The sequence below is a fragment of the Gopherus evgoodei genome, chromosome 4 (genome assembly GCF_007399415.2).
Source record: "Gopherus evgoodei ecotype Sinaloan lineage chromosome 4, rGopEvg1_v1.p, whole genome shotgun sequence".
In the NCBI taxonomy this organism is placed as follows: Eukaryota; Metazoa; Chordata; order Testudines; family Testudinidae; genus Gopherus; species Gopherus evgoodei.
Genome location: NC_044325.1, coordinates 143,518,446 through 143,545,773, shown reverse-complemented (window position 1 = coordinate 143,545,773; position 27,328 = coordinate 143,518,446). Strand labels below are relative to the sequence as shown.

General features: G+C 44.3%; 1 protein-coding gene across 4 annotated transcripts in view; it reads right to left on the bottom strand.

The window, feature by feature from the left end:
* Nucleotides 1-27,328, bottom strand: part of IKBKE (inhibitor of nuclear factor kappa B kinase subunit epsilon) — a 149,485-nt gene that overhangs the window by 46,682 nt on the left and 75,475 nt on the right. For all 4 annotated transcript variants that reach the window (XR_004000258.1, XR_004000257.1, XR_004000259.1 and 1 more), the window contains exon 22: nucleotides 12,861-12,979. Coding sequence is in view for 1 of the 4 variants with exons in the window: in XM_030561626.1 (XP_030417486.1) it covers nucleotides 12,861-12,979 (119 nt within the window). In the remaining 3 variants the exon portion in view is untranslated. The remainder of the gene's footprint in view (nucleotides 1-12,860; nucleotides 12,980-27,328) is intronic.

The window sequence follows — 27,328 nt, the reverse complement described above, 5'->3', positions numbered from 1 at the left end:
TGAAAAAAAAATCCTCGAGCTCTTCATCCAGACTACTGTACCCGCTGCTCATGCTGCGCTGCCAAAGGTCATCTACCAACAGTGGATTTGAGACCCTCAGAACGTTTGGGGCTCACCAAGGAGCTGGAGGGGCAGGTAACCATCTGATTCCTGTTCACTGCAGCAGCAGTGGGATTTCCCAATCCAGTTCCTGTACATTCAGCAGCAGACACGATTTCACATCCTCAGCTTTGCTTGTCCTTATCTGCAATAGCTCCTTCTGCTTGTTATCCAGCATTTAACTCCGTGATTTCTCTGTTAAAACGGCCTTGCTGGGTTACCCTTCCCTTTCCTCACCCAACCAACTCCCTTAGCAAGGGCTGCTGGAGAATACTGAGGGATCAGACCTGACTGAGTTTCTTCTTTCTTCACCCTCAGACTCACTCACCATCTGTGGTTTAATCTCCTGCCTGCAAGCACAGTGGAGCTGGCTGTAAGAACACATCACCTCCCTCCCCCCACCCCCTTTCCTGCCTACTCTCAGTTCACACAGCCACTTCCTCTTGCAAGCTTTTGCACCCAGTTTTTGCACTGGGCTCAAATTCTCAGCATCTCCAGGGTAGAACCTCAGTGGGTGTAAATCCACGTTGTCTGTGGACCAGTGCTGATTTACTCCACCAGCTGAGGATCTGGGCTTCCCTCTCAGGTGTCCTGCAATACCTTTCATGAAGGTGGGGATTGTGATCAGAGTAATCCTGCAGCCATTTAGAAGTATATTGCTATAGAAAGCCGGCTTACGGCGCTCTGGCAGGTAGATATCCTTGTGTGGCTTAATTCATTTACAGCCTTCCTGGAATTAAAAGCTGTAATAACAAGCTGAGCTGAGTTTTAGCTTTGCTCAGCTGCTATTTAAATATTTTGCACCAAGAGAATCCAAAGAGAGGCAATGCAAGGGATCAGAACCTCAGTACACCATTAAACGCAATGAGACCCTAGCCCTTAGTTGGGGTCTTTATGTGCTACCAGATTGAACAACAGACACCACAGTGGTGGGTGCATGAGAGACCGATTTCCTACTGACATTTTAATGCACGAATCAGTATGTGCCTCTGCATTCTGCAGATAATTTTAGAACAGCCAGAATGACTTCAGCAAAGCTGCCACAAAAATGAGGCAGTTTTGTTATAACCTTAGAAAGCACCACTCAGCCTGACAGGTTAGACCTTCCAGTTTGTCAACTGCTGTCACGTTACAGGCAACAGATTCCCAAATCTGTTAAAATTATTCTTTAGCATTGATAAAGCTTTGTAGCAACACCATCACTCCCCCTCTGCCCAGCTTTCAATCCCCTAACTTTTTGCAATTCACAGAATCACAGAAATTAGAGATGGAATAAACCTACTTTATCCCCTACTCCTTCCTTCACCTGTCCACTGCAGGGTTGCTGGTTTCAGGGTCATGTCTTGTACTCTGAATTCTAGTTTTAAAACATCTCCCCTGCCTTTCTCAGAGGTGAAGAATCTGAATATTTAGATGGAGACTTCCACCAGACAAAGGCTTGATCCCCTCAGGGACTGATCATTGGAGTCAATGGGAGTTGAGGGTGCTCAGCACTTTGTTGGATTGGGCCCTGAAGTATTACGTAACATTGTGTTACATTTTGACCCATCTGGGGAATAGAAAAGCATTAACTACAAGCTTTGCAGGGCTAGTGAAAAACCAAAAGTCAGTTTGTGCTTAAGAAGTTTCTTAATAGTAAAATACTAATGGTCAATGTAGGACTCAGGTTTTCAGAAGAGGAAACTTTCCCCACGTATAACAATTTTTCAGGGCTCAATTTATAACACAGGAGAGGGGGTGGGTGGGCAGGTAGAGAAGACAAGTGTGTGTGGGGGATCTCTCCTTTTTTTGTATCAGCTCTCTAGCTATAAATATATAAATTCTTCCCAGCCCGGGAATTTATTTTTCTTCTCTTCTGCTGTATAACTTCTGTGGTTTGCACTATTTCATGCTCAATAAGGCCCCAATCCAACTGAAGTTTATTGCAGTTGGATTAGACCCTAACTAACACAGATGAGCTGTATGTGCATCTGACACCAATGTGCTCATTTTAAAGTCAAGTAATTCTCTCTCTCTCACACACACACACACACACACACACTCTCTCTCTCTCTCTCTCATGGAATATCCATCCATCCATCCACTTACTTTTCAGGATGTAATTCTGACTGCCCTGGTGTTTTTAGAGTTTAGCAACAGAAACAGGGAGCAGGAAATCAGGACTCCTAGTTTTTAATTCCAGCTTCCCTGCTGATTTGCTGTGTGACTGTAAGCAAGCCACTTCATCTCTCAGCATCCGGAAAATGGCATAATACTGTCCGCTTCACTAGGCTATGAGGCTTCACTATGGATTAAAGGGCTTGGAGATCCTCATATGAGCATAAGTGCAGCAATTATTCTAACATTAACCTACATTCAGTTACAGCAAAGTGCAAAGAATTCGCTGTGTATTAAACTCCCCTCCGTGATAATGTACAGATGGTGTTTTATGATCTTACGTTATTTATATGGCACCTGTTGCCATGGAACCTGCACAATTCACATTTAATTTCAAATCAACAAATATGAGTCACTCTCCAAGTGGGCAACTCAGATTACAGAGAACCAGAAAGCCAAGGGTAAGCAGGCTAGCTTTGCAATATACCTGAAGACCACTGGGCACTGGCAGGGACCATCAAAAGGAGCAAGTTCTACACGTTTGGATGACTCGTTGAGAATGCCCCAACACGTGGCCCAGGAAAGTTTGATTCTAGCAACTGACAGCAAGAGCCTCCCACTGTGACAGGACGGAGCAGGCTCTATGTCTAAACGCACAAGCTGGGAATGCATTACAGATGGCAGCCCTCCGTGTTCACACGAACAGCAGCTCTGCGTAAGGAGGTCTCTGAGCTGCCAAGCACAGATGAAACATGCGTTATGGGCACGGAGGTGTTGCGTTGTTCCGACACACAGCAGCATTATAAATCGCTCAGGAGCAGTAAAGACAACACATCGGCTATGCAGCTCACTCCTCTCTGCTCACAGAGTGCACGTCTATTAGGGGAGAATTCTGCTCAGCCAGCTTCTCAGAGAAAATTCCCTCATCGAGGCATTTTCTTTAAGAGGCCCGGAATAAAAACACCTGGCGTTCCAAGGTTTGTTTATTTCTCTGCCAGAGGAGCCGGTTCTAGGTTGTGGGATAGAGCACAAATGAAGCGATGAGCTTTAGAACATTATCAAATTAAGAGCTACATGCTATCCTCTGAGGGATGAAATGGACCCCTGGGCAGACACAGCCGTTGCCACTTCAGCCCTATTCTGAGGTCAGAAGTGGGCCTTAAATGGTGCATACACCTTGTTGTGGTCTCAACACAAGGGTGAATTATTCCCTCGGTGAGGGAAATGATTGAGGTCACTGCAAATCATGTGACAATAGGGGGCTGAGTTTGGGCCTCAGAGAGGAGAATAAAAACCCCAACTAGTTAACTATTCAAGTATTTACAACACAGCTTGTAACAATATAGCAGCTGTTTTCTCACCTCATGGATGGAATATTTCTGATTGGGGATAGGTGAGTGAGCTACATTGACTTTATAGGGATGGCTCTTAAGTTGTATATACAGTATAAACAGGCTCTTAAGTTGTATATACCAAGATACACACAGAAGGGTCACGTGCATAAATGACCCTAAACACATACCACTGCATGCACAAAGAGAGCAGCAACTCTGCTAGCAGTGCTTAGGTCAGCAATTTTTGTGAAAATTCAGCCGTATACGTTTGGTGGCACGGATGGAATGCAAATCTACAACAGCAGCAGCAGCAGCACAACCATTTCAGCTACCAAGACACGAACACCGGACCAGATCCTCAGTTGGGGTAAATGGCCGTATCTCCACAGAAGTCAAGAACCAGGCAAATGTACACCAGCCGACGAGACTCACGGTTCTCTTTCCAGATTCAGTCACCAACGTTTTGGGGATCAATCCCTCCCTGTAAACCATGTCCTCTCAAATTCTTTCATTGCCGAGCTGAAATGTCTGCATCACAAAATAGCCCATTTTCCACCCCCCACACCCTCCTGAGTTTGGCATAACTATAAACATCTGCTCAGGAAATCCTTCCATACTTCTACTGCTATCGAGAGGAAAAAAGCAACTCCCAGCTATGGAAAGATCCAAAACCCAAGTCAAGGCTAATGAGATGCTGGCAATTACTGTCTTCACTGGAAGAAATCTGCATTGTCCACCAATAGTAAGCACTGAAAGGCAAGTCAATAAGAGAAGGGAAGCCTATTGCACATACATTTACTATTAAATATCTGGATTACAGTAGCACCCCAAGGCTATTCAGGATCAGGACTCCCTTTTATTGGCAACAATGGGTAAGGGACACATCTTTCTATATTTTACTCAGATCTTACAATCTAAGACCTCTATTTTGCAGACACTTATACACATATGAGTAGTTCCATTGGAAAAAAAGATCAATGGAGTTTTCCCATTAACTTCACTGGGGCTTTCACCCAGCAATCTACTCATGGGCATAAAAGTATGGGCACACATGCTTAAGTACTTTGTTGGCTCCGGGCCTGAAATATTAAGCATTGTTAACATGCAATATTAAGTATTAACGACGTGTTAAGTAAGTGGCGATCCCTTTGATTTCACTAGCTCACTTACATTTAATCACCATGTTTATTGCTTGCCAACTCTGAATCAGTTTAAAAATTCCTGAGTTTGCAGCATGTGCTACCAAAGGATTTTTTCACTCCCCACACTAAATAGCTCACAAATAAGTTCCATCTCTCTCCCTGGTGCTCTGATACTGTTTCTTCATCATCTTTCCTCTTTCATGCTCTTCCACTTCCTCCCAGAAGCCAACACTACATGACCAACAAACACATGACTTAATCTTGATCTGTAGAGCTGAACTAGATTCAAGCAGCAAATATGAGCTTGCAACTCAGATACAATCTCTTATCCTTTCCCATCTTTTGTTGACAGTGGAAGTTTTTTTAAACTTTGCTTTCCCCCCATTAATTAGGTAATACATGGGAGATTCATAGGTACAGATGCATTCCTGAAAATGCAAAGAAGATGTATGTTTATTGCCAAGGTTTCCGCCTCCCCTAGAGCATCTGAATCAAACAACTAATCCATTTTTCTATTGTTTTTTTTCTGACACAACTTGGGGCATGGAGAGAACATGGCCAACAAGTCCTGACGGAATATGGTACAAACAACAGATCTGCTATCTTCAACAGGTTACTGATATCAAAGAACTTCTCTCCCGGGGAGTCTATGGCTTCAGGTGCAGAATGGATTAGATATTTTCATGGGAACAGTTAAGAAAAAGAAAGGCATAGTTTTGCTGGAGCAAAGTTTTTAATGAGCAGGTAAGAAGACAAATCCTAATTGCTGAGTGATGGTTTGAGCAGGTTTTATAGATTTCCATTTGCTGAAACTGTTGAGTATGTGTGTGGGGGGGGGGGCGGTGGGGGTGGGAATGGAGTGAATGAGACAGTGTGTGTGTGTGTGTGGAGGTGGGGAGCAGTTCTGCTTCCTTGTCACTGAAAGCTCCTCCCTTTGGGCTGGACTGAGGGAAGGCACCAAGGAAGTGTCAGAATGATGAATTGCTGTGATACGCAGACTCTGTGTTTATGATTAGAGCTATCAATAATGCACTGGCTGTTTTGTCATTCTGAAGATGAAACAAGCCTTTTAATACACATTCTCACTCAGTGGAAACCCTGATACGTTTGAAATAGACGGAGCATACTCACTGCTATTAAAGTCATTCAAGGCTTAGTGGAGAATCTAGTTAGATGCTTATTGTAATGCATAGCTTAAAAAAAAAAGTAAGGAAGAAGAAAGCAAAAATACTTGCTCCTGGTAGGGGATATCTGAATTTAGATCCAATGCAGTTTGCATGAAAAGTCTCACTTACTTTGTTTGAAATCAAGGTGCAGAGAACTTAAATGACAAGAGCACAGAGTGAAGTTCGCCCCTGCACAGAGGGCTTAACTGTGCTTAAACCTTGTGCTAGCTCTCCGCAAAGGGGAGCAGCACACCCCAAGTAAGTCTGTGGCAGAGGCGGAATTAGAACCGACATCTCTTGACTCTCAGGCCTGTGTCCCAGAAGCTCCTGTATTTCAGTGCTAGTGAGCCTATCCATTTGACTCCGCAGCCATTGGTTTGCTTTAGCTGATTTTAAAATCACTGAAAAAATTAATAAGAGAGTTTATCATGGAAGATATACAATTTTACATCCAGTTAATGGGGGGGGGGGGGACAGAGAGGGAGAAACTACCACCACCACCACCACCACAAGAAGCTTTCAAACACAATTTATTCTAATGTTCACAAAATATACCCAGCTCATAGTCTTCCATGGATGCCTTCTCTGCTGTACAGTGACAGCACAATTAATATATTCCCGCTGAATAATACAGTAAATACTTCAGATTGCCCCAAACCAGGAACCTTCTACCTAGCAGGGGGGCCTGGTGCCTCGGTTGTCTAGAAGGAATGACAAATCACTTCTTAGCTACATTCGGTGGTTGAGAGTGGGAGTGGAGATGTCAGACTGCCCTGGCTGGATTTTTAAATCCCTGGTTACAGAGGATAAACTTGCTATTTGAGCTAATGGGCTTCTGGTTGCTGTAGATAGCTGGCAGAGCAGCAGCTGATAATTACAGGTTTATCAATCACCCTCTGCACACCCAGACAGCTCCCACGTACACAGATGAATCCACTAAACAGAGGTCTTGAAGGAGCCCAATCTGTTTTACTAAGAGGAATATAAATTCATGTTTGGAATCATGGAAACGTAGAACTGGAAGGGACGTCGGGAGGCCATCTAGTTCAGCCTCTTGCACTCAGGACAAGACTATGTAATAACTAGATTATTCCTGACAGGTGTTTGTCTAACCTGTTTTTAAAACCTCCAATGATGGAGATTCCACCACCTCCCTAGGCCATTTATTCCCATGCTTAACCACCCTGACAGGAAGCTTTTCCTAACATCCAACCTAAATCACCCTTGCTGCAATTTAAGCCCATTGCTGCTTGTCCTATCCTCAGCAGTTAAAGAGGACAATTTTTCAACCTCCTCCTTGTAATGACTGTTTATGCACTTAAACTGTTATGTCCCCCCTCAGTCTTCTCTTCGTCAGACTAAACAAGCCCAATTTTTTTGAAGGGTTAAGGATATCTTTAAAAAAAAAATTACACAGCCGGTAGAGATGCCAATGAACCTATATCTCCAGTCAGTACAGGACTGTTAATCTACAGTATATCCCCCAAGGCTCTATCTAGTCCTGTTTTAAACACTGCAAGCAATAATGATTCTGGCACTTCCCTTGGGAAACTATTCTCCCGCAGAATACCCTACACCAACAGGAAGTTTTCCCTGATACTCCACCTTAACTTTAATCTACCTCTAAACACAGACTCACAGACACACACACACACACACATCCCTTTACTCCAAGCAGAGGTTCGACCCCCAAAAGGGAGACGTACCAGAGACTTCATGAAGTCCACTAGGGATTTCACTATTGCTATTGATTTTATAGAGAAGGCACCCAGATATACCTCTATCTCGATATAATGCTGTCCTCAGGAGCCAAAAAATCTTATTGCATTATAGGTTAAACCGCGTTATATCAAACTTGACTTGATCCACCAGAGCGCGCAGCCCGGCAGCCCCGCACCCCCAGAGCGCTGCTTTACCACGCTGTATCTGAATTCGTGTTATATAGGGGTAGAGGTGTACTACATGGATGGGCAGCAGCACATAACTAAGATACATTTTCTCGTTCTTAAATTTCACCCTGGTAATGGCAGTCATACTCTCCTAAACCACCCTAACAAATTACTGGGCTCCCCTTGGAGATTGCACCCTATGGGATTACTTGCAGCTGCTCATCACGTTTGTCCTCTAAGACTCATTGTTTGGCCAAATGAAATGTATTCAGATCTTTTAACCTTTCATCATAAATCACTTTCTCCAACTGCTTCACTATTTCTATTGCACTTCTCTGATTCCCTTTCAATTCATACTCTTCCTTGTACTCACGGGTGCTAGAACTAGGGGTGCTGCAGCTTGAAGAGGTTTCCATCATATAAACGTTTTACAGTTTGGTTCAATGGCTCTCTGCACCCTCACTATACAAATTTTTCCATCACCCCTTGTCATAAACAGATAGCTAAGGGTTAATGTCTCTTACACCTGGAAAGAAGTAATCTGAAACACCTGACCAGAGGACCAATCAGGAAACAAGACTTTTTCAAATCTGGGTGGAGGGTTTTTTGTGTGTGAGTCCTTTGTTCTTGGTCTTCTGCCTGTCCCTCTCAGCTATGGGAAGGATTTTTCTATTTCCTGCTTTCTAATCTTCTGTTTCCAAGTTGTGAGTACAAAGATGGTTTGTTGTTTTGTATTTACATGTCTATAGTTGCTGGAGTGCTTTAAATTGTATTCTTTTTGAATAAGGCTGTTTATTCAATATTCTTTTAAGCAAATGACCCTGTATTTGTCACCTTAATACAGAGAGACCATTTGTATGTATTTTTCTTTCTTTTTATATAAAGCTTTCTTTAAGACCTGTTGGAGTTTTTCTTTAGTGGGGAACTCCAGGGAATTGAGTCTGCAGCTCACCAGAGAACTGGTGGGAGGAAGAAGTCAGGGGGAAATCTGTGTGTGTTAGATTTACTAGCCTGACTTTGCATTCCTTCTGGGTGAGAGGGGAAGAGAGATTAGCTCTCGGTACTTCTGTTTTCCAAGGCTGGAAATGGGGAGGGTGGAATCCCTCTGTTTAGATTCACGGAGTTTGCTTCTGTGTATCTCTCCAGGAACACCTGGAGGGGGGAAGGGAAAAGGTTTATTTCCCTTTGTTGTGAGACTCAAGGGAATTGGGTCTTGGGGTCCCCAGGGAAGGTTTTTGGGGGGACCAGAGTGCCCCAAAACACTCTAATTTTTTGGGTATTGGCAGCTTTACCAGGTCCAAGCTGGTAACTAAGCTTGGAGGTTTTCATGCTAACCCCCATATTTTGGATGCTAAGGTCCAAATCTGGGACTAGGTTATGATACCCAGCTTGAAAATGGCTGAGTAGAACTCTTGGTAAAAGAGGGGTGGCCCTCTGGTTAAGGCACGAGACAGGGGCTGAGAAAATCTGGGGTCAATTCCCTGCTCTGCCAGACTGTGTGAGACCTTGAGCCAGTCACTTCACCTCTCCATGCCTCAGTTCCCCATCTGTAAAAAGGCGCTAAACCTTCCTTTGCCTGCCTTGTCTATTCAGACAGTAAAATCTTTGGGGCAGGAACTCTCTCTTACTAGATGAATGTACAGCTCCTAGCACAATGGACCACTCTAAACTCTTCTGCTGCTCAAACTATCATGATTAGAATCCTACCAAATTCATGGCCATGAAAAAAGCAACACAGACAGTGAAATCTGATCTTCCCCCTGAAATCTGGCTAGTGTAGGGGAGGGGAAGGGCTGGGGGGCTCTTACCGTGTGTCGGACTCCAGATGCTCATCGCAGATGGGCTGCGGGGGGGGAGGGGTGGAGAGAACATGACTTCCTCTTCCCCTGCAGGGTCCACTCCCAGGGCCAGGTCAGACCCATTTCTAGGAACCTTTCCTAGCAGCAGGAAACTCCACAACTGCTTGCCGCGAGCCCAGCTCCGGGGACAGTGCCACCACCATCAGCATAGCAGAAGTAAGTGTGGCATACCATGACCCACACTACAGTAGCCTTGCAACCCCTCTCCTCTCCCAAAAAAAAACAAAAAAAACTCCACCCATTTTTGGATCAGGACCCCCACAGTTACAACACAATGAAATTTCAGATTTAATTATCTGAAACTATAAAATTTACAATTTTTAAAATCCTATAACTGTGAAATGGACCAAAATGGATGGCAAATTTGGCAGGGCCCGAACTGTGATGAATGGAACACTGAGACCCCCCTCTCAACCACAAAACGTCCAGTCCTTCCACCCTCCTAGTGCTGGCAACGGCACCAACAGGTCACGGTCCAAATGCCCATTGTTTGCCACGTGGATGGTGCCCGCAGGCCTTAGTTGCCAACCTAACGCTGTTTCTATGGTTAAGCGGAAAAGTCACCCACGACCGGCTTTAAATCACCTCCCTTTGCGGCACTAATACCAGCAGACTAAGGACGCAGCAGAGAGGGACTAATCTAGGCATCTGAAACTTGAAGAATAGATCCATAGTCATTCAGGACTTCATGACAAAAGAAGGGACTGAGCTCACCATTGTCCTGGTTCTCTAAAACCCACTTCAGCTATAGGAGAATCTCATTTACCCTTCGCAGTTTAGGACTTCTGACACATAACTGAGCACTTCTGCCCTCTAATGGATGGAGTCAGTGGAGACTGAATGGTTCATTAAAAACACTTGGGTAACAGGCAACTCAAAGCAGCAGCTCATCCAGCAGGGCTGACTGCAACGTGACCCTCTTCAATAAGCCTGGCAGTTCCGCCCTGCAGGTTTCCTGCTAGTATCTGGTTTGGCGATGGCCAGGATCAGGGAGTGGCCAAGACTTCCCTGATGTGGTGGATATGCAATGACTTAGCACCAGGCCTTGTACATGGTGATGTGAATGTGCTGCTGCCCCATCCCAATAGCTCCCCTCCTTAGTGACAATGTGCAGGGACTTTTGACCATGTGCACGAAGCATCTGCTGCTGCCAGGAACTTAACAAGAATCTGGCAGGGGAATCACACCAAACTGGAGCGCTACGCTGACACATACCCAACTCAGCCAACAGGTCTTTTATTCCTGTGCCTGGCTAGCCACCGCCACCAAACAGCAATCATAGCTTCACAGAAATGTAGGATTGGCAGGAGCCTCAACAGGTCCTCTAGTTCACTCCCCTGCACCGAGGCAGGGCTAAATATTATCTAGACAGGAGCTCCCGGTCGTTGGTGGCAATTCTGCGGCGGGGGAGTCCTTCCGTGCTCCCGGTCTCCGGGGCACTTCGGCAGCGGGGCCCGGAGTGAGTGAACGACCCGCCGCAGAATTGCTGCCTATGACCCAGAGCGCGGAAGGACCCACTCGCTGCCGAATTGCCGCCGAGGGCGGCAAAATGCCACCCTCCCAAATCCTAGCACCCTAGGCGACCGCCTAGGCTGCCTAAATGGAAGCGCTGGCCCTGTATCTAGACCCCTCGACAGGTGTTGGTCTAACCTTTGCTCAGACACTCATGCTGCTTCTGGTGTTGCCCTCCCCTTTACATCTCAGAGCAACATTAAGGATGTGGAGGGTAAAGCACAGCCAAAACCATCGTCTCCCTGACACCAACTTTTTTACTCTCCTGTTGACATCCACCCTCAGTGCAGGTGCAGGACTCCTGCATTTTCAATGCTGGCTTCCTCTCCCACCACCAATCTCTTTTCCATAGTTAAGCTGCACCTTTGGGATGCAGACTTGAGCACAAGCAAGGCTCCTCTTCAGATGGAAAGACAAGCTGAGACAGCAATCTATTATCCGGGCAAACGTTTCTCCGTAGAAGCCTCACTGCTGTCATTTGATATTAACATCTTGCATGAAGCCAGTGAAAAGACTATTACTGTGAATTTCACTGTGGGATAAACGGATATTGGAACAGCCTTGTAATATTTTGCATCATTCGTTTGGCAGGGGAAATTTTTAGAAACAAAGCGAATAATGCAACTGATGACCCTTCCTATTTCTCTGGATCTTATGTTCAATGCTTAGTTAGGCCTCTGCGTAAGGGGTATTCCCACTGACTTCACTTGAATGGCTCGCTGGTTTACAATTGGACATCTGCTTCAGTACCTTGCTGAACTGGGGTTGCAAGGCACTATGACATCCTTCTCCAGGACTGGACGCAAACATTGAAGTTCCTGACCAGTGGCGGTCACTGGAGAACCCACCGCACTCTCTGTAAGAGTGAATGGTTGAGATTTTTCAAAGTCGTGCAAGGAACTCCCCAACACTAACTCTTAACACCAATGGGAGATGTGCGTCTATGTTCTCTTGGAATGCTTTCCAAGTTTTAATCAAGGCCATCAAGTTTCATGACGTGCCCCAGCAAAATCCATCTTTGCTAAATCACATTCCGCCAAAAACAAACTGCAGGTGGAATTTGCCTCCATTTTCCATGCTATAGCATTGCCGTGCACTGCTGAACACCTGACCCACTCTACCAAGGGGCAGGCAAAGCAACAGCAAATGCACATGCCCCTTCCCCTTGCAAAAATACATTGCTGTCCTGCCTCAGAGGCTTGTTGTTTCCATGGCAACGCACTGGTTTTTGTGCAAGGTGTTGCACCACAGGAACCTTCGGTTAAGCAGCCGTAGTGATGACTGGATTTTAAGGCTCTTGACAAACATTTGTAGCTGTGCACACAACGAATGGGATAATCAGCTTTCATGCTGCAAAGCGCAAGCTGATCCCACACTCCACCCTGCCCAAGTAACAGCCCTGGACAATCAGACAGCTTCTGGTTACCTGCCTCGAAAGCATGATTTGATCCCCCTGGCAAATCCTCCCAGGTAAACTAAGTAGAGAAGCTAAAAGCTCATGTTAAACCACAGTGGGGCAAGAGCTCTGAAATCTAAAGAGGCAGGAATTTAATTGGGAGGTGCTTAAAAAAAATCTTGTGTGTTGGTGAAGTGCAATTATCACTGAAGACAAGAATGCCATGCTGCCATCTCTCTGCAACGCACTGCCCCTGCTTGACAGAAGAGCAACCCCCCCTTCCCTCTCCATATAAAACACCAAACACCCTCCTTATCCCATTTCCCTCCCGCCAGCCACCCAGCACAGGTGCTCCCAAATCCATACCTGGCTGCAGTTTTGCGTCAGTGTATTTTCTGGTGAGGATTTGTTCTGGGGCTGTCCTTGTTGGCTGCAGTCCAGCTGAATCAGGCTTCTGCATTCTTGATGGCAGGTATATTTGCAATCTAAGCAGGGAACAAAAAAAATGAAGGATGCTTTAGAAATGATGACTGGTTTTCAAGGGGGATAAAAACAGAATGAAATAGTGAGAAATAAAGGGATCAGACTTCTGCTGAAGGTCAAACTCTAAAGTTACAGAACCTAATGTTCAGGATAGCACCACTGTAAGTGAAACATGCAAATTGAGCCACAATTATTTCCATTGTGATAGTGCCTCCAAACACTACACAGGCCTCAGGCCCCATTGTACTAGGTGATGTGCAAAGAAACATTTACTACAATGAAACACCTAAATGGCCTATCAGATGCCTAATTGGTTATTTGCATGCACTTTTATTGTGACCAAGCATGCAAATGCATGTGCAAACCAGACAGCTGTACACATGAAGTACCAATAAAGACTAGTTAATGGAAACTGTTGCAGACTAGCGGTTGGAACACTGAGAGTCAGGACTCCTATATCCTATCCTTGACTATATTAAGATGGACACACCTTGGGCAAATTATGACCTCAGAGCCTCAGTTTACCCATATGTGAAATGAGGGTAATAATACATCCCCCTCTCATGGGGGTACTGAGGTTTTCACTAGTATTTGCAGAGTACCCAGATATCCTGAGACAAAAGGTACTAGAGAAGCAGCAAATAATCACAAATGTTAATAGGTTGAAGTTTACACTTTACCAGCGAACAGAAGCCTGTGAGTATTGGCTTGGCATAGAGGTGATTCAAATGATCTCGGTGATGTAACTGGTTTTCACATCGTTACTTCAGCAGCGCTCCAAGTATACGTGGTGCTTTGCAGACCAGCCCCACTGCCAGGTCTCTGCCTCAAAGAGCATTCAGTCTCAGTGCCCCACATGGCATCTGTCAGACTGAAAAAACCATCCGCTAACAGAATTCTCAGTTGCATGTGCCAACAGCCTCATCTACATGAAACACTAAACAGGCTTTGATGCCTCAGCACTTGCCTTAAACACTCATTTGCCATCAGAATGCATAAAGGCAAAAATAATGAAAAAACCTTACTCCCATTTATGTTAAGACTCTGTGGCAGAGAGACAGGTGAGCTCTAGAGATTAGCAGCTGGTGATGCACCGTGAGCAGGGAGGGGGAAAATAACCCAAAGTGTGAAAAGCACTGTAATTAAACATGGAAAAGCCAGCTTGCCCCAGTACACACACGACATCAGCAATACTTGCATGAATAGCAGCGAGTACTTTTACCCAGACACAGAGATAACTTACAAAGGGGAGAGAATAATTCTAAAACTGCATTGCCACGAGCAATGAAAAGCTTTGCAGTGTTTTCTTCCCATTTCTTTCCTTTTATTTCTACGTGGAACACTTCGGAAGGAAAATATTAGGGTTTTCCTCCCGCCTCCGTTCAAACTCAAATTTCTCAGATAAGCCAGAGACACATTCTTCACAGGAGAAATACCGTACACTTTGGTTCCCAGAGTACCGTAAGAGTCATAAGCACACAAGAGTCACTCGCTCTGTACAGCACATTGTTTATGCTAATTGGAGCCAAGGACACATCTACATTTCCTGCAAAGGTGATATAAAAAAAATTAAGACCCTGGTCCTGTAAATCGTTTCATGTGGTTACTGAACTCTGCTCAGGTGGAACAACTAGAAGAGGATTTAGAGTGACACATGGAACCACAGCAAAAAAAAAAATAAATTAATCCACATTTCTTTGATTGAATGGTTTGTGTTTCCTAGTGCCAGATGTTACACTCAGCTCCAATTAGCGCACTAAGATGTGCCCTCCCAGATATTCAAACACATAGAGAAATACTGACCTCTGCCCCACCAAAAAATTTCCAAACTGACCAATACAAGCAACCATTCACAGATGGTCAAGCTACGGATGAGATGAGCCCAGAGTAAGATCCCAGTCCCAATGTCACACACTTTGGGAGCATTTGAAGTTGTGTCTCTGGCTTCCAGCTCACTAACCAGCTGGACCAAAACCCCACTCCATAAGCAGCGCTGGGATGCAGTCAAGGACTTCCCAGCTATGAGCCCTGTATTTTTCCACTAGACCATTACCAGCATCCCAACTCTCTCCCAAGTAGAGGAAAGGTTCATAGATATTAATTGGTTTATCTCAAAGTTGTGAGGAGAGAGAAGAATGGTTAGAACTGTGGCAGGGGGAGCCTTTAGCACAATCCTGCTCTCTCTTGGTGGGTGAGGAAACGTATCTAGTCACGCACAAAATTCTCTGCTACAGCTGTGCCTGGTTGCTTACATACCTTTGCCCAAAGGAAACCTGTACTACTTATTAAAAGCTGACAAGTTTCCTGCCTCACTCTTTACTAGTTTTTCTCCTGATCTGAAATGAGAAGTGCTGACACTTGGATACACAAAGTAGAAGGTAGCATCCCATTCCACTGAATCCACAGCACCTTGCAAGTCTTTATAGCAACACTCCTTCGGGCGTCACAGCTGATGTCTCTCCAACTCTTACTGCACCTCTTGTGCTGGGGGTTTAAGAGACCGATTTTCTAGCAGTGAAGAACAAGTCTATTGCAAGGCTCTGCTAAACTGAGGCAAGAACCCTTCCTTCGGATATCAGTAAGTTGTACGTAAAGTATTGGTTTGATATTTAAGGCCTAAAATAGGCACCATTATTGACTAGTTACTGGAAGGTAGGACTTCTGAGTTCTATTTCTAGCTCCGACATTGACTCACTGTGTGACTCGGGGCAAGCTGATGCAGTTGGGAAAAAGGGTAACAACGTTCTGAGGTGTATTAACAGGCGTGTCATATGTAAAACGCAGGAGATAACTTCCGCTCTACTCAGCGCTGGTGAGGGCTCAGCTGGAGTATGGTTCCCAGTTTTAGGCACAGAGTTTTAAGAAAGATGTGGATGAATTGGGAAGAGTCCAAAGGAGAACAATAAAAAGGATGAAAGGTTTAGAAAACATGACCTACAAGGAAAAGTAAAAAAATCTGGGCATGTTTAGTCCTGAGAAAGGACGACAAAGGGGGATCTGACAGTTTTCAAATATATGATGGGCCATTAAAGAGAAGATGGTGATGCACTCCTTTCCATGTCCCCTGAAGGGAGGGCAAGAAGCAAATCTGAAGGAAGGGAGACGTATGTTATACATTAGGAAAAACTTTTAACTGAAGGATAGGTAAGCTCTGGAACGTGTTGTAGAATCCATCTCATTGTCCAACCTGTTCTTAAAAACAACCAAACACCTGTCAGGGATAAGAATATATGAATGGCCATACTGCATCAGACCAAAGGGCCATCCAGCCCAGTATCCTATCTTCCGACAGTGGCCAATGCCAGATGCCCCAGAGGGAATGAACAGAGCAGGTAATCAAGTGATTCATTCCCAGGTTCTGTATGGTCTAGGTTTACATGGTCCTGCCTCAGCACAAGGGCTTGCTAGCTTGGGGTTCCTTCCAGCCCAGCATTTCCATGGTAAGCCCATTTCACATCTCTGCGCATCAGTTTCCCCATCAGCAAAATGGGGTAACACTGAAGGACAGGCTAAGGCTTTGGGCACTAGCCTGGGACTCAGCAGACCTGGGTTCATTTCCTTACTCCTCTACAGACCATAAGTCAGTCATAAATTCCTTGTCTTCACTGCTAGAAAGGGGGTCCCCCGCCCTTCTTTATGATAAGGTGATACCGGTGAGTTATCTTGGTGTCAGATCCTAAGAGGAGGTGAGGCACTTGGCGTGTTAACTGTGAGGTAGCCAGGTGAGTCAGCACCGTACCCCCTATCCGTGGTTGGCCTTGCAGTAAAACTGAAGTGCCTTGGCTTCACTACATTTTTACAGCCAGCCAGACAGCTAACACCCATAGTGAAAGAGAGTTTGTCAGTGAAGACACCCTTAGTCTCTCTGGGCAGCAGATCCCCAGCTGTGTAATGGGGATAGTAGCACTGCCATATCTTACAGGGGTGTTGTGAGGATAAATACATTAAATATTGGGAGTGTCTCAGATACTGTGGTGATGGGGGCCAGATAAGTACCTAAGATGAACACTGATCTGCTTTTTATAAGCCATTTTGAGATCCTTGGATTAAATAGGATTATGCAGGTGTTAGTATGATTACATAGCAATTTATAAAAGCAAGTTTAGGAAGAAAAGAGGTCTCTGTATCAGCACTTTCATTGCCAGTTACAGTAACTGAAGTATGTACCTAAATCATAAAAGTCTATTGTCAGATTCTGCCTGGAAACGCCCTTGGACAGGATATGGGAAATTTCACATGGTTTCATATGTACAGATGACATGTTACCTAGCTCCCTCCTCATACACACACTGCCTAGGCACAAACAAAGAACTGATGCAGCTTTTCTTGGAAGATCTGTGTTACTGTAAGATGTTCAACTGCTCAATCAAGTAGAAGCTCCATAAAGAACTTTAGGAAGTGAGCATTTTGCTTTGGCCTCTTTTTGTTATAAAGAACAATTTTCAATGGCAATTGCAGCACAGCAAAGTTTGCATCCTGCACTACATGTGGCTTGACCATTTCTCTTTACTAAAAGCTACGTGTTAGCCTAAATTTGTTGCCGTTCTCCCATCCTCCTCTCTCAAAGATTTGACTTGACTGTAGTTTACTAACTATAGCTAAAAAATCCTGTTGGTATTTACATTACCCATGTGAGCCTTTTCAATCTTAACTATATTATAGCCGAACTTGCTTTCCCTTTTACATTAGCCAAAATTCCAGAGAGGTTACTGGGGGGAAAAAAGTAATTCAATCAACAGCATGAGATTGGCTATCAGATATTTTCCATACAGCAAAATGTGTATTGCACTTGGCATCTGCTGCTGCAGCAAATTAAAATATCACAGTGGAGCTTTCAAAAAGATAGTAATTATCCAACCATTCTATCTGGCTGTGCTTAGAGATGCATATTAGCTCTTGCATTGCAAAGTGCTGGTTAATTTGCAGCTGCAAAGCCATGGAACAGAACCAAGGTTTTGTTTTATAGACATAGGCCTCGTTCATACTCAAGGCACCCATAGCACGCATCAGATAAAAGATTGTGCAGGCGGCTCCCAAACTCTTGAGTGACAAACCCTTTCCTATCATCTTTGTCCCATCACCACTAGGGGGCCAGCGAAGGGAGCAAGTGCAAGTCTGCTCGTGTTCTGAAAGGTAACAGATGGGCAGGAGGGGTCACCTGCTCAGCATCTCATCTGAAGGATGGTGCCTCAACAAGATAGCAACACTCCCTTGGTGTTGCATTGTGTAATCAGTACTGGACTGTGCAAGCCCACAATCCTCTGGCTGAGAGAGAGAGGGTATTAACAGGGCAGCAGCAATTCTTTGCTCACAGTTTGCCCTAAAGTCAATGGGAGTTCTCTGTTGCACCCCAAGGCCTCTTAATTACTGTGGTTCCAACTACACTGAGCACTTTCTGAGCTCAAAACTCCAAATAATAATTGGAGATGGGAGATCAAGCTGCAGTTCAGAGCCAGGTTTCAAACACCACCAAATGGAAGGTAGCAGGGTTGGGGCTTTTAGTACACGCCCATCTCAAATAAACAATCCTTTGCCCAAATGCAGCATCTTCCATCTAAGGGTCTTGCAGTGCTTTATAAATGTCAGCCCTTCCCAAACCTCAGGGAGCAGCGCTTCATTTGTAATGGAAGAGGGGCCGGGGCTCAGGCAATTTTTTTTACATTCATAACTGATGCAGCAAGCCCAGAAGTGCTGGGGTTGCGAACTGCCAAGGAGCTGTGTGTTGTACCTGTTTGAAGGATTAAAAATACTGAGCCATAAAGGGACTGAAGTTGCCACTGGCTTTGGAAGTTAGGCTGGAGACACCGAAGATCTGATGGGCAAAGAAGCGGAACACCTAGAAATTAGGCCCAAGATTCCTCCAACTGGACACCCAAAAAATCAGGGGTCATGTTTCAAGATTTGGCAGCGGCTTGTACCAGCTCACACAGCAAGTCAACAGAAGTCGTAGGAACAGAACCCAGGAGTCCTGTTGCCTCAGTCCCAGGCTCATACCACCAGACATTTGTCCGTCTCTGCTTGCTTAGGCTGTTTTTTTCAGTACAGGATTCAGTCACTGGTGTAATCGCACACAGAGCAGCTATTAGAGTCTTGATCATATCAATGTTAGGTAAAAGAATCCCTCATTAAAGGGCTTTCATCCCTATTCTGGATCAAATTAATATTCACAGGCATACTCCGTATAGCCTTTAATCTGCCATTCTTTTATTTAAAACACATGGCACATTTAGTTGACATTTCAGACAATACAGTAACATTTAGTCTAAACCAACAACTGAGATGTTTTGGAAGTTTGTTGTTTAAGTTTTATTTTCCCAAATGGCCAACAGTCTCAATTAAAAGACATTTTTTAGAATAAAAACGGTCTCTGCTTTGAAAAGACAGCTAAAGGCCCATCTCTTTGGAGTCAAACATTTTAGGACTGATGTTCAGCCCCTATTAGCACCTCCTTAGCTTACATGTAAAATAAAGACGTATAGAGCCAAATTTTTCAAAGAGCTCACAATGGGTTCTGGCTCTTTTGGAAATCTGGCACAAAAGGTAGGTTTCTATGAGAGTTTTAACGAGCTAGCCAAATCAACGTCACAGGCAATAAATTAACTTCTGTAATGCTAGGGTGGACACCCCACAAAGGTTATAGTTTACCGTTAACACTGAGGGAGTGTCCAGCCACGCATGAACAAATGCATTTGCCAATTAATCTGAGTCAATTATCAATTCACTTGAGCTATAAAACTCTAACGCAGAGATAACCTTAGTGTCATTGGAGGAGTGAGTGTGGGGAGCTCAACCTGTCCTGACTGTGGGAGCTGATCCCTTGAAAAATTAAGCCTACACAGAGCAGTTTTTTTTTTTTTTACCTCTTGCTTGAGGAGAACTAAAAAGAGAGAAAAAGAGTATGCGCAACCTGGCATGGGCAGAGGCAGGGAGCAAACCCCACCAAACCACCCTCTGGGTTTTTTCCAATCACAAAACCTCAATTGAGCTTTCATTTCTCGAAGTCTTCACAGATTTCTTGCCAAAGCCCAGGTTTCGCTACTCACTCTTGTCTTCACTCTGGCAGCTGCTGACACACTGCTTGCCAGGGGAAGCGTGAAATTGATCCCAGACAATTCCACAATCGCAGGACAAAAAAAATCAATGCATTCATTCATATTCTACATATATCAATGATGCTTAAAAGCTCCTTACATAAATGGGGGTGGGGGTGTGTGAAATGGAAATTCTGTAGCTGAAAACAACCAGCTCTTCAAAATCATAACTAAAAAAAAAGAACTCCTAAAACCTACCCAGGATGTAGATAGGACACACACAGTTTTGACACTCTACTGTTAGAGTAAGCTCTACTATAAGTCCAAGTCATAGATCATTCCCCTCCTCCTCCTCCCAGGGCGCCCTGGAATCTAATAGGCTAAGAAAAGATTAGGCTTTGTTGATCTGATGCAAAACGAAAGGCAAAAATAAGGCAAGGAGAGATTGAACACATACCCACACCCCTAGAAGAATTCTGATCTTTAACATTACACTGTAGCATTTACAGAGTATTTTTAAAACTGTATCTGCTTCACCAGATTTTTGTATCAGCATTTACAAGACAAATAAGATGAATGTATAAACAAAAAGCAACCTTTTCCACTGCATTACAAGCAAATGGAAACCACCACGAAGAATCTCGTGTATTACCTATTTTATTTAACACACATAAATGATCTATATGATGTATTTCACTCTGGAACATAGATTAAAGGAGAGCCAGATCTTTCAGCTCTTACTCACATGCGCAATCTCACTGACTTCATTGGAACTACACAAACAAGTAAGGACTGCAGGATAAGTATATTCAAACCATAATTTAATGTATTCTTGAACTAAAAGAGAGAAAGAAAAAAGAAAAACCACCCACAAAAAGAAACCAACCACCCAGAAAATAGAGGTATGATCGAAGACTAGATATGCTTAATAAATCAGGATATTAGCCCCTGGATTGGGAACCCTGTTCCAAAATAGTTCCGCAGTGACTGAACTTCTAGGTTTAGGAGCAGTCCTGGAAAAGGATAGCATACGTCCCAGTGACTAGCCCTGCTCAACGGCAATGGGATTACTCATAGAAATGGCATGATGGTTCCAATCCTGTAATGTGAGCCAGCTGGGCAGGGTCCCTGCGCTCTGCACAGAGGCCCACTGACTTCAGCGGGACAGCACACAGGCACGAGAGTTCGCCCATGTGGAGTCCCAGTGACATCAAGATCAAGGACAGTTCATTAAGAGAAAGAGTTCACAGGACCCAGGACCGTGGCCTTATGGAGCATAATATTTCAGAGTTAAAGGGACACTATCAGGATTAAAGTTGGATTCAGCAAGTCACTCAAGCATGTGCTTAAATCCCAATCAAGTTGAGAACACTCCATTCTAGTTAAGTGCTTTGCTGAACTGAGGCTGAAAAGCTTATTTTAAATTTAACAAGTTTTTCTTACCTGTGTTCCTCATATCTGAGATTGTTAAAACTGAGCACAGATTTAATATATAACATTTTTTCTAATATCTGTGCTATATTTTGAGTTTCATTCTGCTTAGGCAGCAAAGATATGCAGCCCAGGACATGAAACGTGGCAGCCTATGCTGCTGGGAAATATTTAAAGCCCCAACACAAAACCATCTACACTGATTTTATTTAAAAATCACAAAGGTCTTCCTGTTTACAGCAGGTTTTGTGATTTTTAAACACAAAGCTTCCATTTGGAGGCTAAACTAACTGTAGCTTTAAAGATCAAGAAAAGATTTGCTCAAAACAAGTGTAATTTCACAAAGCCTGCACAATATTCCTTTATCAATTTAAACATGCAGCAGCCCTAATGTTTAGCAGGGAACTTGTAATCCCCCAGCAATTTTTAAAAAGTTGCCTCTTTACTGACAGAAATCCCTTGTTACTCACCAGGCTTGGGGAGAGGGAGGGTGGCTCAAGATTACCTAAAGCAGCTCCTTTAAAAAAAAAAAAAAAAAAAAAAAAAGCTTGCACTTAGATCTGAAGGAACGCAATTTATATGTTCAGCATTGTGTGCGTGTCAGGGCCTAATCCATGCATTACCTGGCAGGTCATTGCACAATGGAAGGAACACAAAGGAGGATGGCTAGCCTGGCATTTGGGATCCCTGGGTTGAAGCCCCTGTTCCATCAGACTTCCTGTGCAGCTATTTTACAAGATGCAGAGCGTCAGTGTCCCAGGTCAGACAGACAGACTCTCACACTAAAAGGGCTCCTGCTAGCATGCAAAAAATAATAAAAAAAATAAAAATAAAAGGCAGTGCGGACATTGCAGCTTGGGCTCTCAAACCTAAGGGGCGGATGTGCTTGAGAGCCCAGCTGCTGCCGAAGTCACAATATCCATGCTACTACTTGCGGCAGGCTAGTGCAAGACCTGCTAGCGCAGATCTACCTGCCTAGGCTAGAAGGCTCTCCCCCAGCTGCAGCACAGCTCTCTGCCTCCGTTTTCAACCTGTAAAATGGGGATAACAATACTCATAGGGGTGTTGTGAGGCTAAGTATACTAGCGATCGTGAAGCACTCTGATACTACAGTGATCGGGGCTATGTAAGTACCTCAGACAGACAGAAATGTCTGTTATGGAGTTTCCTACACACCCGTGTCTGAAGAAGCTGGCGTAGGCCATTGTGAGAACAGGATAGTGGGCTAGCTGCCCTCTGGTTTGCTCCCATCTGGTGATGCCCATGTTCCTGGGACTATCAATGTTATTTCAGTAGCTTTTTTTAAAAAAAAGAAACACTGTGGAAGGCAGTGTTGCCAATTCACATAATTTTAGCACGAGCACTACAATTCTGGGGGGGAGAGAGGTTGTGTTTTTAAAGCCACCGCTCCTGAAGTCAGGGGATGATGTTGAAAATCTCAGGTTTTTTTTTAAACAAAAAATATTTTAGCCCTCAGGGTTGTTGGGAAAAAGCTTGAAAACACACTTCCTAAAATCTCAAAAGCCCCCCCCCCCAAAAATTTTTTTTTAAATCTCATTTGTATGCAACAAGGAGTCCAGTGGCTCCTTGTTGTTTTTGTGGATACAGACTAACACGGATATCCCTGATACATGATTTTTAAGCCAATCTCTTCTTTTTCTGGAACCTGATGCATGATTTTTGAATGCTTAGGGTTGGCGATGCTGGCTCGAGAGGTGAAGGAAGGACTACCCCATGTTTGCCTTGGCAATGGTGATGTCTGCTCAGCTGTGCGCACTGTCTTACCGGAGGAATGACTGAGAATCAGAGAAGCTGAACCTCCACTGGGGAGCTGATGCCTGAGGGGAAGGCATCAGCAATATTAAGAGGGAGAGGGAAGTCATTTATCATTTCACAGTTAGCTGACGTGAGCTGCTTATCATTTTTCTATTTAGAGTCAATTTGCTGAAATATGCCTTGGGGCAAGTCAAGAAGGATTTTTTTTTTTTTAAATTAGAGACTAGCTGAACAGTTACCCGGTAATTGTAATGCATGGCCTTCTGGGTAATCAGAACATCCTCTCAGTAAGGGTCATGTACAAATGCTTTGCCAGAGGTGCCAGTTCTGCTTGAGCTGTGCATTTACCTAGAGCAGCTAGAGGGGGAAAAAACCCAGCTTGTGCAGTGGGATGATAGAGCTGAACAGAAGTTACGGTGAAGGTGAACTGAATCCGAACCATTTGTTCTGTTGGGGTGGGCACGCAGCATTCAACACTCACTGAGAGAGATGGAGAAGGATGGTCTTGTGATTAGACCACGGGAGAGCAACTCATTAGACCCTAGTTCCATTTCTGGTTCTGCCACAAATCCTTTGAGAGTCACTTCTTCCCTCCGGGACCCAGATTTCCTACTGTAAAAGAGGGATAACGATTCTCCATCTGTCTTGTCTATTTGTACTGTGAGCTTTTAGGGGCAGCAACTGTCTCTTATTGTTCATACAGCATGAAGCACAATGATAGCCAGGTCTTTGCTAGGGCCTCTACATGCTACCAGGATATAAATAAGGATTAAAAAAAACACTCCCTCCTTGACAAAAATTCAACTCGCCGATTCCCCAGGCAGATGGATTCCATATTCCACGCTCTGTATCCCACTGGAAATCGCACCAGGAATTCAGATGGATTTAGCTTGTTCACCTGTATGGTAGTGTTTTGTCACAGAACCCCACTGGAAAGGCTCAGTTTTGCAAACACATTTGTTCTTGAGGCTCTGGGTTAAGCCCCCGCGAGCCAAGCACTATCCAGGTGGGCGAATCCCCATCTAAACTTTTTGGCTCCAGTTTGTCTCTGGCATTTCTTCCTTCACGTGCATCAATTCAGCACAACCAAAAAGGAGCTTCTCAACAGCCCCGGGGAATGAACTCTGCTCTCCCTACACCGCAGCAGCTGTAGCACAAGCTTCTCTTAAACTGCTCTGTCTCTGTGCAGAGAATGGCATTCCAGCTCTACTGGCCTGCTCTGTCCCCAGTCTTCCCTCTCCGCTGAGGGTGCCAATTAGATCCAGCTGTGCTTGTGGTTCTGGCAACACTGACTCCCGTCACTGGGAATGTGGCTGGGAGTCATCAATTGCATGTCACACAGGCCACTGGAAAGAATGGGCTTTTATTGCAGTGCGGTCGTGTTTAGGGAAATAGACCTTACACAGCGTTCTTGTTGGAAGCCTTGGCAAATGGAAAATCTGAGACTCCTCAAGTGAGCACTGACCAAGAAAGACTGGTTGCCCGATGGAAACAGTCTCAGTAATGCTACTGAATGTCATATTTCAAGCAGAAGTGTCTGCCACTTCAACAACATTCAGAATCTTCAACATTAGTCAAGTACTGCAGGGCTCCTAACCCTTTACAATACATTGGAGCCCATGGCCCATATCAAAAATATACGCACACTACGACAGTTACGTGTACTAGAGCCAGCTGACAATTTTTTGATCAATCACTTTTCACTGAAAAATGCCACTTTGTCAAAACCAAAACTGTCTGCGGAACAAGACTGGGTTCAATAAATTTCCCGACTCAAGAAATTGTCAGGAAAAAAGGTTCAACAGTGTCAAAATGAAACAATTGCAAAATGAAAAATTCCAGGTTTTCTAATTTAAATCGATTCCCATTTCCAAATTTAAGCTATCAAGACAAAAAAGGTTAAAAGGTCAAAATCAGAATATTCTGATTTACCTGAAACAAAAGAAATTTTGGTTTACGAATACTTGAAATTGATTTTTTGTCATGATTCAAAATGAGAAAAAAACCTAACTCTCAAAAATGTTCATGGTACAGAACAACTGTTTCCTGCCCAACTCTATTTGTATCTCACTTGGACAAAGAAGAGAAGTCACATGGGGCAGCTTGCCAGCCATAAAAAATATACTGCTGTCTGCTGATCAACTTCGTTGCTCCCCATGGGGTGAAGACAACAGGTTGGAATTTAGTACTCTTCAGGCCACCCTTCAGTTACTTCTGAACTGGACAACTCTTAGAACAAGCCACAGACTCTTTAAGGCACCACAGACCAAGATTTTCAAACCTGGGTGCCCTACAATTAGGCCCGAAGCCTGTATTTAGGCACCTTAATAAGCGTAATCATTTTCATAAGCGTAGAACTGCTACAGAGCAGGTCAGCCCCTCTCAGAACCAGGCCTCTTATTCAAGTGCCTAAATACAGACTTCAAAGCCTAACTCTGCACATCCAGACCCAAGGTTATTAATGCAAAGAGTGAGGGGAAGAGTTCAGCGCATGAGGATAAAGGTCACAAGTCTGTGGTCAGGAGATCCTTTATCACCTCACAGTCTGGGTAGGTGACAGAGCCTCTTGCTCAGTGTGAGGGGAAAGGTGGTGGTCACCAGTTTAGATACCACCAGCCTCTATCTGGGCTGAATGCAATGGAGATTTGGAGCGAGCGAGCATTCTGGAAAGATGCACATGAGGGGTATGTGTAAGCGCAGTGACATGCACCTCAAAAACTTCATGGCAAAGATGAAGCAATTAACGTAACCCATCCCCTACTTCATAGTAGCCTCAGATCCCCTCTCCTATCCCTAGATCAAGTTATGGTTGGCTCATAAAGCAGCAATTCCAGACCACTGACACAGGGGCCAGTGCAGATACCTCCAGCTGATCCAATCAGCATTCCAATCTCCCCCTCTCTACACCATGATGATAAACTTGGGGCTGGGTCCCAGTAATGGGTTCCAGCTCTGCATGCAATTGCAAAGCTGGGAGTTGCTGCAGACAGTTCTGTTATGAGTAAGAGAACCCAGAATGGAATGGAAAGCAGTATACACTGGCTTGTATAATGAAGGGGGCATTTCAGGAAACCAATTCAGTTACTCACGCAGTTTGGGGATCACAAGCATTTAAGAACAAGTAATCACAACAGCCTCACTCTAGATCTTCCCCAGTACCACAAACTCCCTTTAACAGGAATTTCATGAACGATGGATACTGTATTACTGCTGTGACCTTCTACCAGCCCTCCCTACCATATGCCTGGAATATGCATTATTTAATTGTTCCTGTAATTAAAGCAGATTTACTGCATGGGAAAGCAGAGAGTAATAAAAGGAACAATAGAGTTCTGAGTATCTGAATTGGGAGCAAAGATCGAGTATAGCCCAATGCACACCAAGAAATTTAACTAGCAGATTGTTTTAGATATTAAGATAACGGGATCCCTTTTGACTTCAATTCCATATATTCACCCAGACAACCTTCCGTAGATAATCTGGCAATTTCCAAGGTGTCTTGAGACAGCTTTGGACTACAGCACGTTAGCCTAATTTCTGTGGTTGTACCTTCCACAAAGCTCTACAATGGCCGTAAAGTTCAAAGGCATTTTCTTTGTAAATGGTGTCCCTCCACCAGAGTTTCTAAATACACCAAAGGCGCATTACAGATGGCACTGGATGGCTCAGATGATTGGGAATGGGCTAGAGCAGGGGTTGGCAACCTTTCAGAAGTGGAGTGTCGAGTCTTCATTTAGTCACTCTAATTTAAGGTTTCGCGTGCCAGTAATACATGTTAATGTTTTTAGAAGGTATCTTTCTATAAAAGTCTATAATATATATCTAAGCTATTGTATGTAAAATAAATAAGGTTTTTAAAATGTTTAAGAAGCTTCATTTAAAATTAAATTCAAATGAAGAGCCCCCCAGACTGGCGGCCAGGACCCAGGCAGTGAGAGTGCCACTGAAAATCAGCTCATGTGCGGCCTTCGGCACGCGTGCCATAGGTTGCCTAGAGGTTACCCATTCAAACCCAGCCAACGTCAGTAACATCTTTCAACCACTACTGAGTGTGTCAGGTCAAGTGCCAGTGAACGTGTACCAGCACCGCTGCAACTGGCCACGTTCTTGGCA